Here is a 23,048-nt window from a genome sequence, read left to right on the forward strand (position 1 = left end):
TGACTTAAAGTCTATATTGTCTGACAATAATATAACCTACCCCTGCTCTCTTTTGGTTATTATTTGCTTAGAATATCTTTTTTCATCCTTTTACTTTCAGCCTCTTTTTATCTTTGTATTTAAAGTGAGTCTCTTGTAGACAGTATATAGCTGGATCATGTTTTGTTTTATTTTTTAAAATCCATTCGACAATCTGCCTTTTAATTGGAGAGTTTAACAATAAAGAAGCCAGTGCGGTTAGCTAGATCAGAGTAAGATGAGGCAGTAAATCATGAGGTCAGGGTGGAAAGGGAGAGGTGAGCAGAATGTGAAGGGGCTTGTGGGCCATTTTAAGGACTTTTTCTTTACTCTTTGTGAAAGGTGGGATTTTGAGATACCTAAAAAGCAGTTGAGTATCTGAAGTTTGGAATTCAGGGGAGAGGTCCAGTCTGATATAAATAGTAGAGTCATCAGTGTGTACATGGACCGTAAAGCCATGAATCTAGGGAAAATCACCAAGGAAATGAGTGGAGATAGAAAGAAGAAGTAATTCACTGCAATTTTTATAGGTTAGAGAGAGAAGAGAAGAAACCAGCAATGAAGGTTGAAGAGTGACTAGAGAGATAGGAAAACCAGGAGAGTTTTCATGCAGAAGATCTATTAGGTCAAGTCAGATGAGGACTTAGAAAAGACCATTAGATGGAGACTATTGATTTTAATGAGTAGAGTTTTGATGGAATTGTGTGGGGGAGGGGAGTGGTATGGATGGGAATAACAACAAAACCTGATTGGACAGATTCAAGAAATGGAAAGGGAAACAACTAAAAACAACATGTATAGGTAACTTTCAAGGAGTTTTGCTACTGAAGAAGAGTTGGGGAGGAAACTGGTGGGGAAGGATCCTTAATCTCTAGAACAAATTCAAGAGGTTTAGTAGTAGGATCTGATGGTTGTAGGTGATTAACTAAATAAAATGGTGAGGGAAATCCCAGGCATCTAGGATGAAGTTTCTACCTGAACTATTAGGTATGTGGCTTTAAAAAGCCTGAATTCTTAACAGTTTTCCACTAGTACCTAGCTTCCATCCTAGGAGGGTTAGAGCTTTCAGACTGTGTCCTAATTTCATTTCTCTAGAGAAATAAAAATATGGATTGTAGGTGTAGTTTGAGGTAAATACTGTCCAGATGGCCCTTTTTTCTTTTGATTGGGTATGGGAAGCATAGTGGGGATAAGCAGAAGATTTTTTCTGGTTAAGGAGTATACAGGTTCAAATTAAGACTAGAGGGACAGTGTAAACCCAAGAGCTTAGAGGGCTAGGGGCATTACAGATCCTGGGGGCCCAGAACAGGTAGTTGACATGCTTTGTTGATGATTGATTTTAAACCCTGTCATGGTGAGAGGGTAGGTATTAAAAATAAGATTAAAAAAATCCTAAAAGAGTCCACAAGGAAACTTCTCGAGCTAGTAGAGGAATTTAACAAAGTTGCAGGGTGTAAGGTCAACAAACAAGAATCAGTTGGGTTTCTATACACCAGCAATGAAATCTGAAAGGGAAATTAGGGGAAACAATTCCATTTACAATAGCATATAAGAGAATAAAATAACTAGGAATAAATCTAACTAGGGGTGTGAAGGTCTTAACACAGTGAAAACTAAATCACTGCTGAAGGAGATTAAAGGAGACTTAAATAAATGGAAAGATATTCCATATTCATGGATTGGAAGACCGCCGATCCTTAGTTTCAACACAATCAGATCAAAATTCCAACAGCCTTCTTTACAGAAATGGAAAAACCAATCCTCAACTTTATATGGAATTGCAAGAGGCCCTGAATAACTGTAAGTAATAAATAGATAACAATGTTGGAAGAGAAGAACAAAGTAGGACTTTGTTCTGACTTTAAAACACACTATACAGCTACAGTAATCAAAACAGCCTGGTACTGGTATAACGATAGACACACAGACCAATGAAATAGAATTGAGAGTCCAGAAATAAACTCACACATCTACAGTCAGCTGATTTTTGACAAGGGTGCTAAGTCTATTTGATGGGAAAAGAATAGTCTCTTCAATAAGTGGTGCTGAGGAAATTGGATTTCCTGTTCAGAAAAATGAAACAGGATCCATGCCTCACACTATACACAAAAACAAATTCAAAGTGGATTAAGGACCTAAATGTGTGAACAAAAACCATAAAATTCTTAGAACAAGAAGCATGGGCAATGCTGTCAGGCCTAGCTTTCAACAATGAATTACCTACTATAACAAAAGCACAAACAGCAAAAGACAAAATAAATGTGACCTCATAAAGATTAAAAGCCTCTGTTCAAAAGGCTTCACAAAAAAAGTGAAAAGACAAGCTACCAACTGGGAGAATACCTTTGGAAACCATATATCCAACAAGAATCTAATAATCAAAACATACGTAAAACTTTGACAACAACACAGAGACAACCTAATCATAAAATGGGCAAAGGACTAGAATAGACATTTCACCAGAGGACATTTAGTTGGCCATCAAACACATGAAAAGATGCTCAGCATCATTAGCCATTAGAGAGGTGTGTAAATTAAAACCACCCTGAGATACCATTTCACTCCCACTAGGATGGCTAGGATAAAAAATAATAATAAAATAACATGTTGGCGAGGATGGGGGGAAATTGGATCCCTTATCCATTGCTGGTAGGAATGCAAAATGGCTCAGCCTTTGTGGAAAAGTGTGGCGGTTCCTCGAAAAACTAAAAATAGAACTACTGTATGACTCAGCAATTCTAGTCTTAGGTACATACCCAAAAGATTTGAAAGCAGAGATTCAGAAAGATACTTGTACGCCAATGTTTATTGCAGCTCAATTCACAATAGCCAAAAGGTGGAAACAGCCTAAATGCCCATCAGTGGATGAATCGATAAACAAAATGTACATACATACAGAGGGATACATCTCAGCCAGTAGAAGAAATGAAGTCTTGATGCATACTACAATGTGGACAGAGCTTGAAGACATGACGTTGAGTGTAATAAGCGAAATCACAAAAGAACAAACATTGTGTGACCTCACTTAGATAAAAGACAAGAAGAGGCAAATGTACAGAGACCAAAGTTTATTAATGGTTACTAGGAGCGGGAGGAACGGGGGAAAAAGAGGATTAATGGTGATGGAAAAATTGCGTTGATTAAGGGTAGGGTTGCATGGCTGATTATTGCAATTGCTGTCAATAAGTTGTACACCTGTAAAAGTTGAACTGGCAAAAGTTGTGTGATAGATATATTTACAACGACGACAAAAGAGTAGTTGTTGAGGCTGCTTGTATACAACCAAACACGTCGTGGGATTTCGTTTCTTGGTTTGGAGGCGGTTTAGTGTCATGGTTTCATGGGACATCCAGTTAATTGGCCTAATAACATGTTTAGTGCTTCTGTTCTGCCTCCTAGCTTGTTGCATAGTGCCTGGAGCCTTAAAAGCTTGCAGGTCACCATCCAAGGCACAACAATTGGTCTCTATTCACCTGGAGCGACAGAGGGAGAAGGAGAGTTAGGAATAAGAGGAAATGGAATGTGCGGCTAATTGCTTCCATGAACAGCTACCTGCTCTGCCACGAGACTAGAAGAACTGGATGGTGACTGACAGCCATTACTGAACTTTTTTTTTTTTAATTGTACTTTAGATGAAGACTTACAAAACAAACTAGTCTCTCATTAAATGGTATGCATATTGTTTTATGACATTGGCTAAAAACCCCATGACATGTCAGCACACTCTCTTCTCGACCTTGGGTTCCCTATTACCTGCTTTCCTGTCCCCTTCTTCCTTCTAGTCCTTGCCCCTGGGCTGTTGTGCCACTTTAGTCTCATTTTGTTTTATGGGCCTGTCTAATCCTTGGCTGAAGGGTGAACCTCAAGAGTGACTTCATTACTGAGCTAAAAGGGTATCTGGGGGGCATACTCTCAGGTTTTCTCCAGTCTCTGTCAGGCCATAAGTCTGGTCTTTTTTTGTGAGTTACAGTTTCGTTCTGCATTTTTCTCCAGCTCTGTCCAGGACCCTCTCTTGTGATCCCTGTTAGAGCAGTCATTAGTGGTAGCCAGACACTGTCTAGATCTGGTTGTACTGGACTTAGTTTGGTGGAGGCCATGGTAGATGTTGTCCATTAGTCTTTTGGACAAATCTTTCCCTTGTATCTTTAGTTTTCTTCGTTCTTCCATTCTCCTGAAGGGGTGAGACCAGTGGATGGCCGCTCATAGACTTTTAAGATCCCAGATGCTACTCACCAAAGTAGAATGTAAAACAGTTTCTTTATAAACTATGTTATGCCAGTTGAGCTAGATGTTCCCCGAGACCATGGTTCGCACAGCCCTCAGCCCAGCAGTTTGGTCCCTCAGGGCATTACTGAACATTTTGATGGAAAATTCCATAGATGAATCCTGATAAAAAAAAAGGGGGAATATGCAGAACAGGATTTTAAATTGTCATGGATTCTAGACTTTTTGGAGCCATGAGGGTAGATGAACCCCTAAAACTATTGCCCTGAGATAATTTTTAAATCTTAAACCAAAAATACCCCCTGAAGTTGTCTTAAAACCCAACAATAGCTTAACTAAAGCTCTGCCTTGAGCCTTGTGCTCTTTTAAGAACTATCTATATGAAATCAAATTGACAATAAAATTGACAATAGCAACTGAAAAGATTAGATGGGAACCGTAGGGAGCAGTGAGTTTGTGTTAATGAGGGTGGAACAACTCAGAAAAGGAATGTGAGAATGGTTGCATAACTCCAAAGAATGTAATCAGTGTAACTGAATTGTACATGTAGAAACTGTCGGGCGAAAAAAATGAGGTACAGGAGTCGGAGCCTTGTGAGTTGGGGTGAGGCTGGTGAGAGGAAAGGAGGAGTGGTTAGGAAAAAGCATTGAATAATTGTTTTTTCCCTTTTACATGGCGAGCCATTTTCCCACCCCAGTTTCCTTCCCACAAGTTCATGGGCAGGGACTTTCTTTTAGTCTTTTTTCTTTCTCCGGATCCTCAAAATATTTGGATCAAAAATAGTTTCTCCCCTGGGAAAAGTTGGGACTTCTTTAAGTATTTTGAAGTTTTAATTAGTGGAATATACTGTCACCCATGGGAAAACTATACTAATGGTACAGATCAAACCAATATTCGTTAGAACCACACAGCAGGTTCTAATTAGCTTTTATCTGTTAGTCTTTATTAGGATTATACCATATGTCTTCTTTTGAAGCTTGATTTATCCTCAGATCTGTTTATATACTTTAGATAGTTTTCTATATTAAATGTTCACTATCAGGTGAGACTTGAATATATATATATATATATATATATACCTTTTTAGTGTTTCTGTATCATAGGAGAGAAGCTGTGTCTTGAAATGTAAATGGAAGTTTATCAGAAGATAGGGATGAGGAGAGATTTTACATGGCATATACTATGTGAGAGACATGAGAAATCAAAACTTAATAAGAAATTTAATACCTTGGTTTTCCTTGTACTGGTAAAAATGTCATCTCAGACTCTTGTTTGTCAATCGATATTAAAAAATTAAGTCTTCCATAGTCTGAGAATTTGGGGATTCAGTTTGGCTTGTGTCTGCTGACCTTAAGTTCGGTAATTTGTGTGTGTGTTATTTACTGTTTTTTAATTTTGAATAACCAAAAGCCAAACCCACTGCTGTCGAGTCAATTCTGACTCATAGCGACCCTGTAGGACAGAGTAGAACTGCCCCATAGGGTTTCCAAGGAGTGCCTGGTGGATCTGAACTGCTGACCTTTTGATTAGCTGCCGTAGCACTTAACCACTACGCCACAGGAAGGTAATATTCGATAGGGCTTTATTGCTGGGAGTCCTGTACAATCTGGTAAAAGGATTTATATCTCCAGTTACTACATTTGCTGTTCACAGCCCAGTACAAGTTTTTATGTAAATTTGAATCCTCAAACCAGAACCAGGCACAAGTCTTTATGGTCTCTCTTTGCTAACGAGTTTTTTCTAGGTGACTATTTACTGAGGAGCCCAGGTGATGCAGTGGTTAAGAGCTCAGCTGCTAACCAAAAGGTCAGCAGTAGTTTGAATCCACCAGCTCATCCTTGGAGACCTTAATAAGGCATTTCTACTCTGTCCCGTAGGGTTTCTGTGAGTCGGAATCAACTGGATGGTGACGGCTTCTTTTTTTTTTTCTTTTACAAAGGCTGTAGTTGTTTCTGAGTATGAGGTGTGGGACTCTTTTGCAGTAAACAGTTTGCCCTTTGGTCCTGTTTCTTGAGAGCTTAACCACACTTGAGGCTAGTAAATGGGGGCTGACCAGACCAAGAGAGATCACCTGGGGGGCCTGATGCTGACTGAGCTTTGGGAGGCATAATGACATCTGTCATGGCCACAGGGTGAGGCTAGGAAAAGGCATTAGAAGACAAGGCTCACTGAATCTTCCTGGGTGGAGAGAGGCAACATCTCTTCTCCAGAGGGTAAGAGTGTCCCCTGGGGGCATGGAAAGTCTGCACCAAGACCCTTCCCAGACATTACCGTTTGTGTTTATATCTTTTTTTTTCCTGTTAGATTGGTTGTAGAATGGATGTTGTGTTAGCATGCATGAAACAACATTAATCTCTTTTGTACATCTTCATCAGAGCTCTTGGGTGATCATGTGCATTGTCAGAAAGGAATCTTTCCTTCTGAGCAGTAGGTCTCAACCAAATCCATTCCCTTTGAGTCGATTCGGACTCAGCAACTGTATGGGAGAGAGTAGAACTGTCCCATAGGGTTTCCAAGGCTGTAGTCTTTACGGGAGCAGACTGCCACATCTTTCTCCTGCATAGCTGCTGGTGGTTTTGAACTGCCAATCTTATGGTTAGCAGCTGAGCACTTTAACCACTGTGCCACCAGGACTCCTTTAGTCTCAACAGTGGGCTTAAAATACTCCGTAAACCATGTTGTAAACAGATGTGCTGTCATCCAGGCTTTGTTGTTCCATTTACAGAGCACAGGCAGAGTAGACTTAGCATAATTCTTAAGGGCCCCAGGATGTTCAGAATGGTAAATGAGCACTGGCTTCAACTTAAAGTCACCAGCTGCATTAGCCCCTAACAAGAGAGTCAGCCTGTCCGTTGAATATATGAAACCAGGCATGGACTTCTCTCTAGCTATGAAAGTACCAGATGGCATCTTCTTCCAATATAAGGCTGTTTCATCTACACTGAAAATCTGTTGTCTAGTGTAGCCGCCTTCATCAGTTTTCTTAGCTAGAGCTTCTGGGTAACTTGCTGCAGCTTCTACATCAGCGCTTGTTGCTTCATCTCGCTCTTTTATGTTACGGAGAAAATGTCTTAATCCTCACAAACCAGCCTCTGCTAGCTTCAAACTTCTGCAGCTTCCTCACCTCTCTTAGCCTGCGTAGAATTGAAGAGAGTTAGGACCTTGCTCTGCGTTAGGCTTTGGCGTAAGGGAATGTTGTGACTGGTTTGATCTACCCAGGCCACTAAAACTCCCCATATCAGCAATAAGCCTGTCTCACTTTCTTGTCATTTGTGTGTTTACTGGAGTAGCGCTTTTAATTTCCTTCAAGAACTTTTCCTTTGCATTGACAACATGGCTAAATGTTTGGCACAAGAGGCCTAGCTTTCGACCTGTTTCGGCTTTCCACATGCCTTCCTTACGAAGCCTAATCGCTTGTAGCTTTTGATTTAAAGTGAGAGAGGCGTGCGTGACTCTTCCTTTCACTTGAACACTTAGAGGCCATTGTAAGGTTATTAATTGGCCTAATTTCAGTATTGTGATGTCTCAGGGAATAGGGAGGCCTGAAAAGAGGGAGAGAGGGGACGGGGTGGGGGGGTCACAGGGGGAGGGACTGCACGGCCAGTCAGTGGAGCAGTCAGACAGAACACACACAGTGTTTATCAGTTAAGTTCACCGTCTTACGTGGGCACGGTTTGTAGTGCCCAAAAACAATTACATTAGTAACATCAAAGATCACTGATCACAGATTACCATAACAGATAAAATGATAAGGAAGAAGTTTGAGTAAGTGAGCACATGCTCTTGGAAAAATGGCACCAGTAGACTTGTTGGACACAGGGTTCCACAAACCTTCAATTTGTAAAAAACATAGTATCTGCGAAGTGCAATAAGTGAGGTATGCCTGTACTTTATTTCCTAATTTGTAAAAATCTCCTTTCCTTATGCCATCCAGGATCTTATATTCAGGTTTAAAATCGGACACATACCCCGTATTCAGGTTTAAAATCAGACCCATATGCAATAAGAATTGCATACTTAGTGATGATCCATAGCCAAACAAACACAAACAAATTTTAAAAAGTATAAACGTTTTTACCCCAGTTAAACTTTTCAGTATAGCCAACCACAGCGCCACTGTTAAAAATTTACTTTTTTTCTGTGTTGTAGGAATAGACTTTAAGATCAAAACAGTTGAATTACAAGGGAAGAAGATAAAGCTACAGATATGGTAAGTGATGCATATTTACTCTTACGTAATGGAATATCAGATCCCTGAAGGTTTGGAAATTCTCCCTTGTCATCTCTTCAGATTCTGTGAGACTTGCCTTTCTAAAGCCAGCAATCAGGTGACATTATTTCAGTGTAGAAAAAAAGCTATTGCCATGGACTTTGGAGGTCATCAGATCTGGCTGAATGTTTTACTTTTTAATATTTAATTTGTGAACTTGGGCAAATTATGTACTTTCTGTGAGCTTTTATCTTTGTATGTAAAATGGAGATAGTGCCACTTGTCTCAAAAGATTGTTCCATGAAATAATATATGTAAAGCCTTTATTTAGAACAATGTTTTGCCCACAAACACACAATATAAAAAGTCTTAAGTGAAATATTTATTTTCTTTAATGTGTTTGTAACTTTCTATAGGTGTTATTCTTTTTATCAGTTTGTATAGGGTTTTGCTGCATAGAAGTACAATAAAATGTTTAAAATTTGTATTCAAGATTATTTAAAATTATAATAGCAGTGTTTTTCAGTGGGTACCGTGTCTTAACGCATATGTGGAAACCCTGGTGGTGTAATGGTTAAGAGTTACGGCTGCTAACCAAAAAGTTGGCAGCTCGAATCCACCAGGTGCTCCTTGGAAGCTCTATGGGGCAGCTCTACTCTGTCCTGTAGGGTTGCTATGAGTCAGAACCGACTCCACAGCGATGGGTTTGGTTTTCTTTTTTTAACGCATTACATGCTCATAATGATCCTGTAAGGAATGTGTTGTTCTTTTTTTAACCGCTTTATTGAGGTATAACTTACATACAAAAAACTGCACATATTTAAAGTGTACAATTTAGTAAGTTTCTGTATGTGAGTAAACTTGTAAAACCATTACCACAATCAAGATAACAGACATGCCACCTCAAAAGTTTTCTCAGGCCTCCTTGTAATACCTTTGTAATCCCTCCTTTGCCCTTATTCCACAGGGAATCGGCTGATTTGCTTTCTATTACTATAGATAAGTTTTCATTTTCTAATAACTTTATATAAGGAGCCCTTGTGGCACATTGGAGCCCTGGTTGCACAGTAAATAAGAGCTCAGCTGCTAACCAAAAGATCGGTAGTTTGAATCCACCAGCACTCCTTGAAAAACCCTATGGGGGCAGTTCTACTCTGTCCTGTAGAGCCAATATGAATCGGAATCGACTTGATGGCAACAGGTTTGGTGGTGCATTGGTTAAGCGCCCAGCTGCTAACCTAGATGTCAGTGGTTCAGACCCATCAGTGCTCTTCAGGAGAAAGATATGGCAGTCTGCTTCCATAAAGATAACAGCTTGGAAACCCTGTGGGACAGTTCCGTGTTGTCCTTCAGGGTTGCTTGCTCTGAGTTGGAATCAGCTTGACAGCAGTGGGTTTGGTTTGGTTTGATTTAGTACTTTACATAAACGAAATCATATGCTGTGTTCCTTTTATCTTTTTTTAGGGGATGGGACAGGGAAGTCTAGCTTTTTTTACTCAGCATAATTGAAAACCATCAGTGGTTTTATATGTATCAATAATTGTTTACACTTTATTGCTTAGGAAGAGTCTATTGTTAGGCTGTACACAATTTGTTTATCTGCGGATGAACTTTGGAATTGTTCTAGTTTTGGGATGTTAATAAAGTTGCTGTGAATATTCGTGTACACATCTTTGTATGCACAGATGTTTTCTTTTCTCTTGCATTATCCTTGTTTTATAGATCATGAAACAGAAGCACTTTGAAATAATTTAACCAAGATCTCACAGCCTGTAAGTGGCAGGTGGGATGCAAACATGCTCAAAATGTAGGTTCCAAAATGGCATTCTTATGTGTTGTACTGCCTCCTGTAAACGGTGTGGTTTGTCAGGTCCTTTGTTGCCTTCCCAGTTACTATCACTTTCCGTTTGTTAGTTGTCTTATATCTGAGTTCATGTTATCTCAGGTTTACTGTAGTAGGACCTATCACAGGGTGGTCTGAGGATGAGTGGTACATGTGAAGCACGTAGAACAGGGCCTGGCTGGTACCTAGTTAATGTTCAGTAAATCATAGCTGTTATTATTTGGGGATCTTCCATTCCGAGCGTAGAATCCTAAGAATAAAAGTGTTTTATTTTAGGAGATGAACAGAGGAGGAAGTTAGCAACAAAGATTACAAAGCTGTACTTGGGGAGTTAGAAGGAGAATGAAGGCGAGAACAGTGTCATAGAATCCAAACGAAAACAGTTTCAAAAAGCTAAGCATTACCTTTTAAGGGAGCTAATAATTTTAATAATTAGAATTAAGATGTGTTTACCCAGAATGTTTTCATTACCTGACCGTGTAATTAGAAGTTATAATGTTAATCCATAACATCTTTCAAATTTAATATAAATTTAAACAAAATTCACCTGTTTTGAAGTGTTTCCTAAGACTAGTGATTCTCTTTGAAACAAAATCCACTTGATAATCATTGATTTTTACTAATTTTATCTGGGAAATAATTCAGCACATGAACTATAGGTTCTGGTACCTGTTTTGGTTCATTATAATTAAAGCTGATCTTATGGGAAAGGTTGTCAACTATTTGTTTTGAATTTCAGCCAGTTTCCCCTCAGCCCCCTCACCCCCCAAAGTCCCATGCATTATGCCGGACCTTGACTCTGCATATGGTGGCCTGTGTTCCAAGACTCTCCTTAGACCTGCCACCTTGATTGGCTCTGATCTCAACTGAATCCTTTTTTGTACACACTTTAGGCCAATAATTTTCAAACATTTTTGACGGCAAAGAGATACATTTTACTTTGTGATTTGCAATGCATATACATGAATTTATGAGTGTGTATAAAAAAAAAGTGCACAAAAATTTTTTTTCAGATATATTCTGCTTTAATACATAAAACCTTTACACTACTAAATTTGTCCCGTTCCTCTTCTGCATACTTCCTTTTTGACCTCATGGGTTTGTAAATCTTTTCCTTCTCACTTTAATTCATGTGCAGCTTTTGGAAGTAAACAGTAACAAATAATCAACACTTGTTTTTAAAACGAGATCACCCCTCAAAAGATGCTCTTTTGGCACAGTAAGTTCTCCAGCATGACCTTGAAGAATAAAAAGATTTCTGCTGTAGTTTTTATTGTAGTACCTGTAAAATGAACGTATAGCAAAGAAGTGGTAACATCTCTTATCTAGAGTTAATTTTTAGTCATTTTAAATAGAACCTGTTAGGTAAACACTTCAAAAGGAAAATTTTATTTAGTCTAGGTTTTCACATACACAACTGACTTAATTTGAAATATTCATTTTCCTGTGAAGATAAGAAATGACTGATTAAGATTTGTGATTAACAGTTCTTAAGAAGTTTCCATTGTGCCAGCTGATTTTGTTTCTTTTCTAACATTCCAAGGAGAAAGAAGCCCTTCAGCTGCAGGTTAAGAGATCTAGGATAAAAAAAAAAAAAAAAATTTTTTTTTTTTTAAGGATATGCCATAGTAATTCAAAAAAGCTTTTAGCATGAAAAACCCATTACTTACAACTTAAGATACACTGAAATACAAAACTGTCCTCAAAGCAAAATGCTTTGCTTCTATTGTTGGTTGCTGTGGAGCAATTTTTGACTCATGGCAGCCCCATGTGACAGAGTAGGACTTCCCCATAGAGTTTCCTAGACTGTAATCTTCAGGGGAGCAGTTCACCCGGTCTTTTCTCCTGCGGCACCCCTGGTGGGTTCGTACTACCCACTTTTTGCTTAGTAGCCCAGCACTTAACCTTTGTGCCACCAGGGCTCCTTTCTTTGCTTGCTTCTACTCACTACTAAAATAAAAAAGCACAGGGGTTTTTATATCTCTCTAGTCCAAATGATATATTCTGATTCTCGAAAATTTCTGTTCAGTAATTGAAGAATATTAGTTTTGGAAACCTTCAGTTTGTGCCATACCCCCCTCCCTCCCCCGAAAAAACCAGACTCTTGCCATTGAATCGATTCCAACTCATAGCGATCCTATAGGACAGAGTAGAACTGCCCCATAGAGTTTATAAGGAGCGCTTGGTGGATTCGAACTGCCAACCTTTTGGTTAGCAGACATAGCACTTAACCACTACGCCATCAGGGTTTGGCGTTATTTTTCTTTACTCCCATGATCTTCACTCCTTTTTCTTTCCAGGAAAATTTCAATATATTTGTTGCATAAGGGTGGAGGTGTGTCTTACTCTGGCCAGGGCATATGCGTCTAGGCCTAAAATTAGTTTCTGGCTGATGAGAGAAGCAGCTGTGGCTTTTTTGTTTTTTAATTGTGGTGAAAATACACACACCAAAACATTTGCCAGCACAACAAATTCTACGTTTGCAATTCAATGACATTGATTACATTTTTCATGTTAGTCATGGCTTTTTAAATCCCAGATCTGCAGAAAGTTTCCACCATAGTCTCTTTTGCTACCTACATTTTCCATAGAATAGTAGGTTGTGCCAGGAGAACAATCATTGTGAGTTACTTCAGTTCTGCCTCTCTTTTGGCTGTGTGTGTTTGTGTAATGTCTGCCAGCATCTGAATCTTGCACCAGCAGCAAATTTTAACGTCAACACAGTCATCGGAAACTAGAGTGTTGTTTTGACTAGTGAACGATCAACCATTTACCCACTTGCTTGCCCTTGCCAGATATTTGGGAGTTGTCTTTGATTATTCCCAGTCCTTTAATATCCAGTTCATTAGCAAGTCCTTTTGATTCTGTCTCCAAAATATGTCTAGAACCCATATTCAGTTCTCCATTTCCATTGTCCCTCCCTTCTTTGCAATCCAAGCTACCATAACTTCTTTGAACGATTGTAGTAGCTTCCTACCATCCTAACAGACTCTTTACTTCCCTTTTTGCCTTCTACCAATACGTTTTCCACGTGACGACCAGGGTAACCTTTTTTCAAATATAAATCTGATCATGAATGTCATTCCTTCCCCTGTTTATAACCCTTTTGGCTTTTTATTGCATTGCAAATGAAAGTTCAAACTCCAAATCTAAATTGCTTAATGCAGTTTATATGAAGGACCTCAGCCTGCCTCTCGGATCTGACCTCCTGCTATTCTCTCTCCTTTCTATTTATAATCTCCATCCCAGCTGATCCCCTTTCAAGTCAGTGAAAATGACAAACTCTTTTCCAATTTAGGATCACTGTACATGCCCTGTTTTCCCCTCTCCCGTGGACACACACACACAGTAGCTAGACTGAACGTTCTGAAGCATCACTCCATTCCAGAGACTTCCCATTTCAACAGAAATAAACTGTGAAAACTACCCGGTTCTGGCTACTGCCTACCTTTTACTCTCACCGGCTGTGCTTCATCACTCTGGCCTCTTTCTCTTCCTTGAGCATGCCAAGCATGTTCCCATCTCCGGGCTTTTGTACTTTTACGTTCCTTCTGTTTGGAGCGCCTTTCTTCACATTTTTTCCCTTCTGCCTGCTTTCAATTTGGTGTTATCCTCAGAGAGAGAGACCTTGCATGATGACCAGCTAAAGCAGCTGGGTCTCTCTGGGCATTATCACATTTGTCTTGGTTTATCTTTGTCACAGTATTTTTCAGTATGTTGTTGTTAGGTGTTGTCGAGTCAGTTCCAACTCGTAGCAACCCTCTTTACAATGGAACGAAATTCTTCCAGGTCCTGTGCTATCCTCACAATCATTGTTATGCTTGAGCCCATTGTTGCAGCCACTGTGAGTCTATCTCATTGAAGGTCTTCCTCTTTTTCATTGAACCTCTATTTTACCGAGCATGATGCCCTTCTCCAAGGACTGGTTTCTCCTAATAACATGTCCAGAATATGTGAGACGAAGTCTTGCCATCCTTGCTTCTAAGGAACATTCTGGTTGTACTTCTTCCAGGACGGGTTTGTTCTTTCTTCTGGCAGACCATGGTATGTATCTTCAGTATTCTTCACCAACACCATAATTCAAAGGCATCAATTCTTTGATCTTCCTTATACATTGTTCAGCTTTCGCATGCATATGAGACAATTGAAAACACCATAGCTCAGGCTCACCTTAGTTCCTAAAGTGACATCTTTGCTTTTTAACACTTTACTAAGGATTTTGTGTGATCTGGTATAGGAGTACAGGTCTGGTAAACCATGAGTTACCATACTGGGTGACACCACCCTAGTTATGCCACTGTTTCCAAGGCTGTAATCTTACAGAAGCAGACTTTCTCCCACAGCGTAGCTGGTGACTTTTGGTTAGCAACCAAGCACTTAACCACTGTGGCACCAGGGCTCATTGCTTTTTTTTTTTTTTTAATACACTTTTTAAAAATAATTTTTATTGTGCTTTAAGTGATCATTGCTTTTTTTTTTTTTTTTTTTTTTAACACTTTAAAGAAATCTTTTGCAGCAGATTTGCCCAATGCAGTGCATCACTTGATTTCTCAACTGCTGTTTCCATGGATGTTGATTGTAGATTCAAGTAAAATGAAATGCTTGACGTCAGTCTTTTCTCCACTTATCATGTTGCTTATTGGTTCAGTTGTGCGGATTTTTGTTTTCTTTATGTTGATATGTAATCCATTTCCAGTCTATGAACTTGGCATATTTTAAAAATGTGTTTATTACTGTTCGCCCACTAGAATATAACCTTCTTGTTGATGGGAGCTCCTTCTGTCTTATTTATGGTTCTGTCCCCAGCATTTAGAACAGAGGCTGGCAAGTATAGATGCTCAGTAATATTTGTTGACTGATTGTCTTTGGTTGATTGCTTCATGCATCTAAACATCACCTCTTTAAAGAGGACCTCCTTGATTATTCCGTCCTTCTTAACCCGTTCCCCATCACTCCACCCTATTTATCTTACTAGCATGTATCACAATTAATTAATTAAGCACTTATCCCACTGTGATTATATATTTGTTTACTTGTTCGTTCTTGTCACTTTGGAGTGTAAGCTCCAAGAGGGCACTATTTGGCTTTTTACTTTTGCAACTTATTTTTAATGAAGATAAGCATAGTTTTAACTCATGGTATTTTGGGTGTAGAGCAGTTGTGTATCTGTGAGGAAATGCAGGTCTTGTTAAAAATAAAACTCAGCATGTGAAATTTCACATCCTAATTTATAAAGTAGAGAATAAATTCATTACGTTACCAAAAAACACGAAGTTATGAAGTCTTGGGTCTCTGCCCTGCAGTTCACTTTGATGCTGCCTGTAGCCTTTCCCAGTGCTGCCAGTGCCCAGCCTAAAAATAACTGCATAGTAGTAGCCGAAGCCCTCAGCCTCTCTGCCCTGCATGTAGGACTAACAATTAAGGAGATAAGCTATTTTAGTTCCTAGGAATGTGCTGCTCCTTTTGTAATATGCTAGTGAGCAAAAAATAGGATTTCGTAACATTATTGCAGCTGTGGAACTATTTTATGTAAGGAAAATTCTACTGCCATTGGCTAATAATTTCAGATACTTGATCATACTGCATAGGCTGGGGAATGTTTTTAATATCTGAAGAAAACCAAGTGAGTGGTTTTGAAGACAGGATGAAAAACCTATATTATGGTGACGTAAGACATTGTGAACATGTACATTGTTTAATTGCTCTTCAGATATTTAACACCTGCATTTGCTTATGGGGGAAACCTTTGGTGGCATAGTACTTAAGTGCCACAGCTCCCAGCCAAAAGGTTGGCAGTTCGGATCCACCAGGCCCTCTTGGAAACTCTATGGGGTAGTTCTGCTCTGTCCTGTAGGGTCACTGTGAGTAGGAATCGACTCAACGGCAATGGGTTTTTTTTTTAGTTTGCTTATTGGGAAGCCCTGGTGGCGCAGTAGTTAAGAGCTTGTCTGCCAGCCAAAAGGTCAGCAGTTCAAATCCACCAGTTGCTCCTCGGAAACCTTATGGGCAGTTTTACCGTAGGGTGGCCATGAGTCAAAATTGACTCCACGGCACCGGTTTTTTTTTGTTTTGTTTTGCTTATTGGCTTCAACCTGCTGCTTTTAGACCTGGCAATATCTGTGTATGCAAACCTAAAAATAATTGGACAGATGAACAAGCAGCTGTGGCTATTTTTAACCCTGGGCAAAGGGTCACTGATTAGCCTTGAAGCAGTGAAGTGAAGCTCCTGTTCTCAGATTTGAAAAAAATGTTGATTGCCTTAACAATTGGCAGGAGCCAGTAAAATGAGAAACCAGGCAGAACCCAGGAAAAGGATAATTTGACATCAAGGAGTCAAGAAGCCAGGTCATTTTGTGGGCAGATATAGTCATGTTGAAACATATGAATGAAAACATATAAAAAGCTTAAAAATTTTTTTAGTGAGAGGATCATATAAAAAAGAAGAAAAGTAAGAGGTTCTGGAAGAATAAAAGAGACAAAAAAGTCAGGAGAAGTATGCCATGGGTCAAAACAGAAACTTTGAACATAAGAATTGATTATCTTTCTTTTCGGAGTTGTTATTGTTGTTGTTAGGTGCCATCGAGTCAGCTCCTACTCATAGTGACCCTGTGCACAACAGGACGAAACACTCCCCAGTCCTATGTCAGCCTTATAGTCTCATTATGCTTGAACCCATTGTTGCAGCCGCTGTGTCAGTCCACCTTGTTGAGGGTCTTCCTCTTTTCCGCTGACCCTGTACTCTGCCAAGCATGATATGCTTCTCCAGGGACTGATCCCTCCTGACAGCACGTCCAAAGTATGTAAGACGCTGTCTCGCCATCCTTGCTTCTAAGGAGCATTCTGATTGTACTTCCTCCAAGACAGTTTTATTCGTTCTTCTGGCACTCCATGGTATATTCAATATTCTTCGCCAACACCACAATTCAGAGGCATCAGTTCTTCGGTCTTCCTTATTCATCGTCCAGCTTTCACATGCATATGATGCAATTTAAAATACCATGGATTCTTGGGTCAGGTGCACCTTAGTCTTCAAGTTGACATCTTTGCTCTTCATCACTTCAGAGAGGTCCTTTGCAGCAGATTTACCCAATGCAATGTGTCTTTTGATTTCTTGACTGCTGCTTCCATGGCTGTTGATTGTGGATCCAAGTAAAATGAAATCCTTGACAACTTCAGTCTTTTCTCCGTTTATCATGATGTTGCTCATTGGTCCAGTTGTGAGGATTTTTGCTTTCTTGATGTTGAGGTGCAATCCATACTGAAGGCTGTGGTCTTTGATCTTCATTAGTAAGTGCTTCAAGTCCTCTTCACTTTCAACAAGCAGAGTTGTGTCATCTGCATAACACAGGTTGTTAGTCTTCCTCCAATCCTGATGCCCCGTTCTTCTTCATATAGTCGAGCTTCTCTTATTATTTGCTCAGCATACAGATTGAATAGGTATGGTGAAAGTATACAACCCTGGCGCACACCTTTCTTGACTTCAAACCAATCAGTATCCCCTTGTTCTGTCCAAACAACTGCCTCTTGATCTATGTAAAGGTTCCTCATGAGCACAATTAAGTGTTCTGGAATTCCCATTCTTCACAGTATTATCCATAGTTTGTTACGATCCACACAGTCGAATGCCTTTGCAGAGTCAATAAAACACAGGTAAACATCCTTCTGGTATTCTCTGCTTTCAGCCAGGATCCATCTGACATTAGCAATGATATCCCTGGTTGCACGTCTTCTTCTGAAACCAGCCTGAATTTCTGGCAGTTCCCTGTCAATATACTGCTGCAGCCGTTTTTGAATGATCTTCAGCAAAATTTTGCTTGTGTGTGATATTAATGATATTGTACTATAATTTCCACATGCAGTTGGATCACCTTTCTTGGGACTAGGCATAAATATGGATCTCTTCCAATCAGTTGGCCAGGAAGCTGTCTTCCATATTTCTTGGCATAGACGAGTGAGCACCTCCGGCGCTGTATCCGTTTGTTGAAACATCTCAATTGATATTCCATCGATTCCTGGAGCCTTGTTTTTCACCAATGCCTTCAGAGCAGCTTGGACTTCTTCCTTCAGTACCATCAGTTCCTGATCATATGCTGCTACTTGAAATGGTTGAATATCGACTGATTGTTTTTGGTATAGTGACTCTGTGTATTCCTTCCATCTTCTTTTGATACTTTCTGCATCGTTTAATATTTTCCCCATGGAATCCTTCACCATTGCAACTCGAGGCTTCAATTTTTTCTTCAGTTCATTCAGCTTGAGAAACACCAAGCGTGTTCTTCCCTTTTGGTTTTCCATTTCTAGCTCTTTGTACATGTCATTGTAATACTTTGTCTTCTTGAGCCGCCCTTTGAAATCTGTTCAGTTCTTTTACTTCATCAATTCTTGCTTTTGCTTTAGCTGCTTGACGTTTGAGAGCAAGTTTCAGAGTCTGCTCTGACATCCATCTTGGTCTTTTCTTTCTTTCCTGTCTTTTCAGTGACCTCTTGCTTTCTTCATGTATGATATCCTTGATGTCATTCTACAGCTGGTCCGGTCTTCGGTCGCCAGTGTTCAATGCATCAAATCTGTTCTTCAGATGGTCTCTAAATTCAGGTGGAATATATTCAAGGTCATATTTTGGCTCTTGTGGACTTGCTCTGATTTTCTTCAGTTTCAGCTTGAACTTGCATATGAGCAATTGATGGTCTGTTCCACAGTCAGCCCCTGGCCTTGTTCTGACTGATGATATTGAGCTTTTCCATTGTCTCTTTCCTCAGATATAGTCTCTTTGATTTCTGTGTGTTCCATCTGGCGAGGTCTATGTGCATAGTCTCCGTTTATGTTGGTGAAAGAAGGTATTTGCAATGAAGAAGTTGTTGATCTTTCAAAATTCTATCATTCTATCTCTGGCATTGTTTCTGTCACCAAGGTCATATTTTCCAACCACTGATCCTTCTTCTTTTGCATTAAAATCACCAGTAATTATCAATGCACCTTGATTGCATGTTCGATCAATTTCAGACTGCAGCAGCTGATAAAAATCTTCTATTTCTTCATCTTTGGCCCTAGTGGTTGGTGCGTATATTTGAATAATAGTCGTATTAACTGGTCTTCCTTGTAGGCATATGCATATTATTCTATCACTGACAGCATTGTACTTCAGGATAGATCTTGAAATGTTCTTTTTGACGATGAAGGCAACACCATTCCTCTTCAAGTTGTCATTCCCAGCATAGTAGACTATATGATTATCTGATTCAAAATGGCCAATACCAGTCCATTTCAGTTCACTAATGCCTAGGATATCCATATTGATGAGTTCCATTTCATTTTTGAAGATTTCTAATTTTCCTAGATTCATACTTCATACATACCAGGTTCCAATTATTAACAGGTGTTTGCAGCTGTTTCTTCTCATTTTGAGTCATGTCACATCAGCAAATGAAGATCCTTGAAAGCTTTACTCCATCCACATCATTAAGGTCGACTCTACTTCGAGTGCCTTCCAACGTGGGGGGCTCATTTTCCAGCACTGTATCAGCCTATGTTCTGCTGCTGTTCATAAGGTTTTCACTGGCTAATGCTTTTCAGAAGTAGACTCCCGGGTCCTTCTTCCTAGTCTGTCTTAGTCTGGAAGCTCAGCTGAAACCTGTCCTCCGTGGGTGACCCTGCTGGTATCTGAATACCAGTAGCATAGCTTCCAGCATCACAGCAACACGCAAGCCCCCACAGCGTGACAAACTGACAGACACGTGGGGGTCTTTTTGGAGGGAGCATTAATATTTCTAAATCCTCTGAGATTTTATAACTAATCAGCATTATAATATTAAATCCCCTCTCTGGGTGCTGTTGATTTAGGTTTTGCAGAAGTACAAGTCTCTTTTTCAGTGTGTTCTTTCGTGGTGGAGAATTTAGTCATAGATTTGGTTTAGTCATCAATTTGAAGTGTGTATATAATTTGCTAATTGTGTAATGGGAATGAGCAGGGAAGGAGGAAGTATATAATAGCTGGAAAGTGTTGGGGTGGTGTGCATAGTGGAGTGCCGTGGAAGATCTCTCTAAATGGTTATTCCTTATGACAAAAATGGAAGTGAAGGTTTTCTGCCCCTCCAGCACTATAGCTGTGAGGTACTGCTGTAGCCCAGGTCCCCCACAGTCTTTGTCCTGGATAAGTACAGTTCCAGCCTGAATTTGAAGTAGAAGACTTTAACCCCTCTCTGAAGGAATAAAATTTTTAGTTAATTTATACTTTCTACCAGTTCAGAAAAGAACTAGGCTATTTCTACTACTTTGAAGAGGCAAAGTTTTGATTCTTTTTTTCATGACATCATTTATAATTATACTTGATTGACAATATCTTATAAGCAAGTACATGATAAAAAAATAAATAAAAGATAAAACAGGAAATTGGAAATGAGAAAAATAGGAGATACAAATATACTTTCTCTAAAGGACAGCTTAGTTACTATGATTAGTTTGTTAAATTAACTTTAAACTTCTTGGCAGCCAGGGTAAAGAAAGGAGGGGAGGGTTACCTAATAAATTACCTTGTTCTTTTCCAAACTTATGGGGTAAAAGATTATAACAAATACAGAATAAGATTTCATAATGCTGTTTCTTTTTTTTTTTTAATTGTGCTTTAAGTGAAATCAACTCACTCTCTCATGCAAAAATTGTATATACCTCACTGTGTACTCCTAGTCCCTCTCCCCCTAATGAGACAGCACACTCCTTCTGTCTACCCTGTATTCCCTGTGTCCTTTTAGCTACCTCCTGTCCCCCTCTGCCTTCTTTTCTCCCCTCCAGATAGGAGCTGCCCACATAGTCTCGTGCTTACATGAGCCAAGAAGCTCGCTCCTCACCAGTATCATTTTCTGTCTTACAGTCCAGTCCAATCCCTGTCTGAAGAGTTGGCTTAGGGAATGGTTCAAGCCTTGGGCTAACAAAAGGTCTGGGAACCATGACCTCTGGAGTTCTTCCAGTCTCAGTCAGACCATTAAGTCTGGTCTTTTTACAAGAATTTCAGGTCTGCATCCAGCTGCTCACCTGCTCCATCAGGGATTCTTTGTTGTGTTCCCTGTCAGGGCAGTCATCGGCTTTAGCCGGGCACCATCTAGTTCTTCTCGTCTCAGGCTGATGTAGTCTCTGGTTCATGTGGCCCTTTCTGCCTCTTGGGCTCATAATACCTTGTGTCTTTGGTGTTCTTCATTCTCCTTTGCTCTAGTTGGGTTGAGACCAATTGATACATCTTGGATGCTTGCTTGCTAGCATTTTAAGACCCCAGGTGCCATTCACCAAAGTGGGATGCAGAATGTTTTAAAAGATTTTGTTATGCCACTTGACCTAGATGTCCCCTGAAACCATGGTCCCCAGACAACTCCCCTGCCCTGCTACTCTGGCCTTCAAAGTGTTCAGGAAACTTACTTGCTTTTGGTTTAGTCAAGTTGTGCTGACCTCCCCTGTGTTGTGTGTTGTCTTTTCCTTCACCTAAAATAGCTCTTGTCTACTATCTTAATTAATGAATACCCCTTTCCACCCCCATAATCATGGAAGAATATTTTCTTCTGTTTAAACTATTTCATGAGTTCTTATACAACATATGTCCTTTTGCAGCTGACTAATTTCACTCAGCATAATCCCTCCCGGGTTCCTCCATGTTATGAATTGTTTCACGGATTCATCATTGTTCTTTGTCAATGCTTAGCATTCCGTTATGTGAATATACCATAATTTATTTAACCATTCATCTGTTGATGGGCACTTCGGTTGCTTCCATCTTTTTGCTATTGTAAGCGGTGCTGCAGTGAACATGGTGTGCATATATCTGTTCGTGTAAAGGCTTTTATTTCTCTAGGATGTATTCCAAGGAGTAGGCTTGCTGGATCATATGGTAGTTCTATTTCTAGCTTTTTAAGGAAGTGCCAAATTGATTTCCAAAATCATTATACCATCTTACATTCCCACCAACAGTATGTAGTTGTTCCACTCTCTCCACCACCTATCGAACATTTATTATTTTGTGTTTTGGATTAATGCCAGCCTTGTTAGAGTGAGATGGAATTTCATTGCAATTTTGATTTGCGTTTCTCTAACGGCTAATGATTGTGAGCACTTTCTCATGTATCTGTTAGCTGCTTGAATGTCTTCTTTAGCGAAGTGCCTGTTCATATCTTTCGCCCATTTTTTAATTGGGTTATTTGTCTTTTTGTTGTTGAGGTTCTGCTGTATCTTGTAGATTTTAGACGCTGATGGGATTTGTTATAGCCAATTTTTTTTTCCCAGTCTGTAGGTAGTCTTTTTACTCTTTTGGTGAAGTCTTTTGATGAGGATAAGTGTTTGATTTTTGGGAGCTCCCAGTTATCTAATTTCTCTTCTGGTGTTTGTGCATTGTTAGTAATGTTTTATATTCTGTTTATGTCATGTATTAGGGCTCCAAGTGTTGTCCCTATTTTTTTTTCATGATCTTTATCATTTTAGATTTTATATTATGTCTTTGATCCATTTTGAGTTAGTTTTTGGTCATGATATGAGGTCTGGGTCTTGTTTCATCTTCTTGTGGATGGATATCCGGTCATGCCAGCACCTTTGTTAAAGAGACTCTCTTTTCCCCATTGAACTGACTTTCGGCCTCTATAAAATATCAGCTACTTATATGTGGATGAATTTATGTCTGCACTGTCAGTTCTGTTCCACTGGTCTGTGTATCCATTGTTGTACTAGTACCAGGCTGTTTTGACTACTGTGGTGGTATAATAGGTTCTAAAATCAGGTAGC

The 23,048-nt window shown here is 39.6% G+C and overlaps 1 protein-coding gene across 1 annotated transcript in view; it reads left to right on the forward strand.

Moving 5' to 3' along the window:
- Positions 1-23,048, forward strand: part of RAB10 (RAB10, member RAS oncogene family) — a 108,688-nt gene that overhangs the window by 54,901 nt on the left and 30,739 nt on the right. The window contains exon 2 of the mRNA XM_049902702.1: positions 8,392-8,452. Coding sequence (XP_049758659.1) covers positions 8,392-8,452 — 61 coding nt within the window. The remainder of the gene's footprint in view (positions 1-8,391; positions 8,453-23,048) is intronic.

The sequence above is a fragment of the Elephas maximus genome, chromosome 12 (assembly GCF_024166365.1).
Source record: "Elephas maximus indicus isolate mEleMax1 chromosome 12, mEleMax1 primary haplotype, whole genome shotgun sequence".
Taxonomy (NCBI): Eukaryota; Metazoa; Chordata; class Mammalia; order Proboscidea; family Elephantidae; genus Elephas; species Elephas maximus.